The 6,764-nt window shown below is 35.3% G+C and overlaps 1 protein-coding gene across 1 annotated transcript; it reads right to left on the reverse strand.

Annotated features, from left to right (window-relative positions):
• Window positions 1-1,501: 1,501 nt before the first annotated feature.
• LOC142987856 (uncharacterized) lies at window positions 1,502-5,532 on the reverse strand. Its single transcript, XM_076136796.1, has 3 exons — window positions 5,434-5,532; window positions 3,468-3,696; window positions 1,502-3,312 (listed from the first exon to the last, which is right to left on the reverse strand). The coding sequence occupies exons 1-3, from the start codon at window positions 5,520-5,522 to the stop codon at window positions 1,513-1,515; spliced, it is 2,118 nt and encodes a 705-aa protein (XP_075992911.1). The 5' UTR covers window positions 5,523-5,532; the 3' UTR covers window positions 1,502-1,512.
• Between the last annotated feature and the right edge of the window lie 1,232 nt (window positions 5,533-6,764).

The raw sequence follows: 6,764 nt of genomic DNA on the forward strand, positions 1-6,764 counted from the left end.
AGACATTTAAAAAATAGACAGCAAACTTCTACGGTCAAAATTAAAACTCAACGTATCAGCAGAGTCCTAAGCTACGAAACTTTCTAGTCCAAACAATAAACATATGTATAACTTTACAATAAGAAGAAAAACCAACACTGAGAAAAACAAGGTAACCAAAACTCCATAAAAAAATTATTAAAAATCTCCTCACAAAATGACTGTAAAAAAAATTTTACTCTCTTATGACAATTCAATATCAAATCATCATCACTTTCGCTGACGAATCAAGGTCATCTTACACGCGATCGCTAATTGATTTCCTAGGCCTACAGTCGTTTTTAAACGAGTACGGAAATAGCCCACCCGTCCAATAGGCAAGACAATGCATGTCGCGGACGTGTGCGCAACACATCAGAAACAGCTGTAACAAATTGATTCACAACGAGGACACTCACATTTGACGTCTGTTATATACTGCTCATGTATTTTAGTTGGTATTACAGTATATTAGCTTTCATTACGGAAGCTCTGTGTGGAAATTAATTAGGTATTATTTTGAATGTAATTAGCGATATTTTATCTGTAGCGCGATTCCCTGCTGCTATCAACTTTCGACAACCGAAACGACTATAGAAAAAAAAATGAAAACATAATCAGAGCCCCTAGCGGGTGCCGTAAGAACTAACATTTGTACATTTAAAATGCAATTTTTTATACTCGTTAGTACCGATTTACGCGATACCGAAAAATATATTTTAATTTTGATTGCGGTGTGATGATACTAAAAATGTATAATAAATAAGATTTTTTCAATATTTTCTATAAAAAAAAGTTTTATTGTAGACAAAACATAATTGATACAACATTTTTAATTTTACTTCTATGAACTACTTTACCGAAATAATTTATAATAATATTATTTACTTACTTTTAGCTGTCTATACGTAGGTATACGTGTTTGTAAAACATATTTAAACAAAGTGCATAAACATCTCCTAAAGGTCTTTTTTAGACTAACAATTAAAGTAATTGTATTATTACCACAATATTACTAAAAAGCTTAATTATTTTCTTTCTTTTTTCAATAGCAGTATTAACTTTTGTATACCCGTACCTCATTACTGACGGCTCACTTAACCACTTATTAAAATTAGGAGACTTCATCATCCCAAATGCGCAATTATTACCCCTCGTTAGAAGAAAACCCTTCGAGCCGTTACGTGAAAATTATGAAGGACCTTCCTTAGAGGAAAAATATGTTATAACTCAAACCACAGTTTTATTCACAAAAATCTGTTAATTTCCTAAATTGTTCTCGTTATAACAAAGCAAAGCAAACGATAAACATAAAACGCTTGAAAATATTACAAATATTCATTAAAATCATTTCACGGCCGACTGATAAATATACAGATCTCGTAAATTAAAAATCGTGTCACTAAAAGTAGTTCAAACGAAAACGCGAGAGATAGCTACCGTCCAAATATTTTAACAATCGATTGTGAAACGGACAATGCTTTGATCAATTAACTATTTTAAGCTCTCGTATGTCTTGTCGTTGTCAACTATTTCCGTGTATTGAAAAGGGTCAGTACTACAAAGCCACGAATAGGTTGATAGATCGGACGTCAGGTCATTGTTCAGATTCCTGATACGCCACTCAGCGAGTTCGTCCTCGGTCGGATGCAAAGCTGAAATATAACTGGGCGCATTACTTTTACTACTCCTTGTAGAATTAAACTTGTTCGCCCCAAACGAGTTTGAAGGAACAATGAAAATTTTCTTTTCATTCAAATTTGGCGTATCTTCGTTCACCAAATCGTTTCTAATAGGAACTTTTGGTGGTAAAACCAGAGCATCTACGGATTTATGTTTTACGAATAAGATCCTTTTACTGCCTTTCAACAGGCTTGGGAATTTACGTACTAGCGCGTAGACGCAAATCGCACCTAATACTAGACATATGCCACCCGTGCTCATGAATAACAATACATGAACTTTGCTTTCAAGATCTGAGGGATCTATCGTTGCTAGGTTATAAAAGACGCATTTCTCCGAGGCTATTCTGCCTGACGTCAGCTGTACGGGACAAAATACGTAGTGAGCGCTCGTGTCAATATTGTAGACTCTTAATGCAGTTGGGACGGTATTTACACAATACACTTCGTTAGGACAAGTAGACTGATACCACAACAGACCGTAGTTGTTAGCTTCTAGAGCGCCTATTTGAACCATAGAATACGTGCCTGTTTTTAAGAAGAATGTAAACTTAATCCAACCATTGTGGGCTGCTATTTGATCACTCACAGTTTGGGTAAGAAACCTGTTGATATCTCCCTTGTAGATTGGTTCAGACAAACACGGATGGCCGTAAACTGGAGACTGCATTGCTAAAGAACTATTCGTGGAATTTTTGGTACCATTATAGCAACCGTTGTTTACATAAACAAAACCAGAAATATCATCATATTCCTTCGCTTGTTGCGAATTTCCTTCATCGTGACTGTCTATTTCTGTGCTATGATTAGCTTGCGCGGAACAGTTCGACTCAAAATCAATAAGAGTTTTACCTTCGTATTGTTCAGGTGATTTACAGATAGGATCAAGAAGTAACATGTCTTGGGCAACTAGTAGCCTGAGATCTGTTGCTAAACAATTACAGTACCACAAATTATCTTGCAAATTAATTCTAGGCTTTGGTTTAGTAAGTGATAGAATATTAGTGAACAATCCATCTGGTAGTGTCACCAGATAATTGTCATTGAGGAATAGAATTTCAATTCTGAGTAAACGATCAAAAGCTCCGACACCAATAGCAGATATTTTACAAGAGTTTAAGTACAAAGTTTTACAGTTTTCTAGTCCAGTAAAACTGTTACTACCAAGAATATCATGGAAGTCGTTGTTTGAAAAATCTACTGTTGCTAGGTGTACTAGATTCGTTGTTCCTGTGACGTTTGCTGGATCCCATCTCTCGCTTTGTATTATTGTGAGACTTTGAAGTGTGTCGTGCACCGATCTGAATATGTTTGCGTGAATGTTAACAATGGGACACGCTTTGATGTATATTTGTTTGAGGCTGGAGAGGCCGACGAGGCTGTCTGTGGTCAGGGTCCTTATAACTATGTTGTAGAGTACTAGTCTCCGGATGCTCGCAGCGTGTTGGCTAAGGAAGGCAGTTGGCGGGAAGTCCATCAAGTTCCCGCCAATAATGCCGAGCTCGTGGAGTGGCATTGACAGCCTTGGTAACCAAGTGGTTGGTAATGTATTGTTTATAAACATTGGCTTGTGTAGCACCAGAACAAATCCAGTGCAGATGTCGGGCAGTTGCTGAAACAAAACAAACCATAACTATTATATTTTGTATTCACCTTGTTTAAAAAATGATCGAGAGTAATTTACTACTTTTAAAACCCCAATTGCAAATATATTGCATACCCAATTTGCGTAGGAAATTGTAATAAAAACGGAAATAAATACTTTACCGAAACAGAATAAACTATGTCTTCTTCATATCTGCCAAAGTAAGGTACACCTTCGCAATAGACCAAGCAGTTCTTCAATTGGCAGCGGGATTCTCGGCCAGGTATTGGCTGGACCTCAGGCAACTTTGGTAACGCCATCAACACGATTAGTATGAAACTGGCCACCGTGATCACTGCGAAGAAGCTTTGGACGAGGAGATGAAGCCAGCCCCTGCTGAATGAGGCATTTCTAAAACAAATAACTTTTCTATTAGGGTATTTAACTGCTCATCGCAATGTTTTGGATTTGGTTCTCAGATTGGGTAACAAATCTGTACAGTTATTTCGATTTAGTCGGAAGGTAGTTAGATGATTTGTCCTAATATGGCTATACCTTCATGTCTTATCACATGAGAGTTACATTAAAAATGTCGCAACCTAGGCGTACTTCACTAGAGCAGTGCCTACACTTTCAGGTAAAACAAGTTTGAAGGTACGATAAAAATAATGCTTGCTACGTATATAAAATTACATGTAATTTCAAAACAAATGTTTATATGATAGAATTGGCGTAAAAAAAATTGTAGGGAGTTTTACACCTCGACTGAAATGAAATGGAAAATTTTCGAAAGTTAAACCTTCAAAAAACTCTCTCATACGAGTACGTTTGTTCAATAGCACTAAAAGTTTACGTTTTTAAAATAATTTATATACTACGCTGCAATATTCAGAAAAAAAGTGAAGCAAAAAGTATTTAATGGATACCGGTAAATCTTTCTATATAAAACTGGAGAGATAATGGAAACAATGGCAATAAAATATAATTAACTGGATAATAAACATAATTATTTTCTACTAATTACACTGTTATAAAATTAGCTAGTGGCTCGAATCCCGACCGCATTTGGCCAAACTGCACAACCATAATAAACAAAATATTTAAGTCTAACTGCCTCTGCGGCAGCTAGTGCATCCGACCATGGGTTTGATTTCCAGTTCGTACAAAGTGTTTTTTGGTCTTTTTCTAATTTATATTAAATTATTCTCAATAGTTAACCGGCTCGTTTATATTTGGGACTAACATTGTTAATTGTGAAGCGGGGGTATTTCATACACCTCTGCCAACAACAACTGATATTATGTACATAAGTAGGTTGTACATTTTTAATACGATACCTTTCAAATGATATTTTTTTAATTCAATCACGTTTAGTAATTCCAAACACATTACTCTAAATAAACAAAACTCACTCGGCGTACCATAAAAATATTAATACAGATATATAATTAAAGAAATGAGGACGATTTCACCATATTGTGCAATGATGACTCACCACCACGAATTAAATCAGTGCTAAACTCTTTCCTATACAATCAGAGTCCATTTAACAACTGTAAAATATACACGAACAAAGTCCACCTGAGTCTACATTTTCAAATTACAGCCATTACTATCGGACAGCCAAATGCGCAGAGCGACAAATGGAACCATTTCATGGAACTCAATTGGTCGTATATTACAATTCACTTCTAAAAGCTTTCATCGAATATGAGCGTGAAAAAGTAACACTTCATAAAGTGTCGGTGGCGTAACGGTTAAGATAATCCCGTTGAGGGAGGTGGTAGCTATTTATTATGTTATGTTATGACAGCGTCCTTGGTGCAATGATCAAGAAGCTACTATGCCAATCGTTGATGGGTTTGATTCCAAGTTTCTTTCTTTCTTAGTTTGTGCGGTATGGATATGTTGTGCACCCTCTGCTTAAATTAAGCATTTGATTTGTCTACAAAAAGTATTTTTAAGCCTACTTGCAATTCGTGTCTATTGTTTAAATACTCGTATAACTGGAAAAGTCCCCGGTACACAAAATTGACTCTCAGTGCGGAAATCTACTTACAAAAAAGTATGTAATAAATATCTAAAGTTCTCATCGCGGGTTTGGGCAATTTACATATATAATATTTTCTATAGAAATGAACCACTTACTTGACAAAAGAGGTGATCCCTTCAGTTTTCTTCAAAGACGACAACCGTACCAAATGCATTCCTCTCACGATAGAATCACGAACACACATCCCCGTTGCTTCGAACACTAAACAGAGTTCAATAATGACCGTAGATATAACGGTTCTAATAATCCGTATCTCGATAAGCATGACAATAATACTGTATCTGGCCATTAGCGATGATCGTGATAAACTTAGTAAACATACAAGTGATCGAGCGACGTAATTTCACGGGCAAGGGCGTTAATCGCTTACCAACTGGAAACGTGTATGCTTGCTGGATTTGTTAAGGATTAATTTGCGTTAAAATACTACGGTTTTTGGTCAATTTTGTATGAGATTTCTTAGGGAAATAGCTAAGGAAAATTTGTAGAAAGTATTCGCGTAAACGTAAGAACTACTTTTCTGTTCTTTTCTTTTTTAGAGGGATGTCGCCAAAGCTTTTTCTTTCATGTATAGTCGTTCTTGTTTCAGCATGCAAAAGAAATTCCATAGGTGATTTAAATTCATAAAATACTTGAAACATAAAAGTATAAAAACAGTTTCCAGTTTTATGTATAAATCCTAATCAAAAAACACATATTTTGCATTCCTAGGAGATGATTTGATATAATTCTCTTAGTTTATTTTGGAGAATCACTGATTGTCTGTAATCGGACTGTCACCTTAACTTACGCAATTATGTATGAAAAGGTCGTCTATATTGACATGAGATAAACACAAACCATATAATTTACAAATGTGACGTATTTGGATTATATTATTTTTAATTCCTGTCTTATACCATAGCGATAACTGAAGTTATATTTAGCAAGATATTTAAAAAAATGTAGTCCGTGCAAACACCGAATGCTATTTATTCATAACATTTTGATACGTTAAAATAAAAAGTTTGTAAATCAACATTACAGTTTACAAGCCTAGATAATCCAACATTTTCCTACAAATCTGATACTTTATGTAACAGAAATCTAGCCTACAAAAAAAACTAGTAAAAAAGCCGTTGTTTCCCGCCACAATCCACAGGCTTACATTAAAAGTCGGCTTAACATCGAAAGCCGATTACTAACACACGGTAGCAAACATTGTCTGATTTGTTGCCGCTGCCTACAAGCCTAGAGTTATCGATTGTGGGAAAGCTCTCTCGTGAATAACGGTTATTGCAGGAAATTATAGAAAATATTTTATCGTTTTTCTATGCTGTCATGATTATAATTAATTAGAGATTCACCGCAACTAAGGTTATATTTTTTGCAACAAACTCTTAGGTATTCGTTATTTCTTCTTCTTTTTGTACCTAACTTACATAGA

Source organism: Anticarsia gemmatalis, chromosome 4 (assembly GCF_050436995.1).
Source record: "Anticarsia gemmatalis isolate Benzon Research Colony breed Stoneville strain chromosome 4, ilAntGemm2 primary, whole genome shotgun sequence".
Taxonomy (NCBI): domain Eukaryota; kingdom Metazoa; phylum Arthropoda; class Insecta; order Lepidoptera; family Erebidae; genus Anticarsia; species Anticarsia gemmatalis.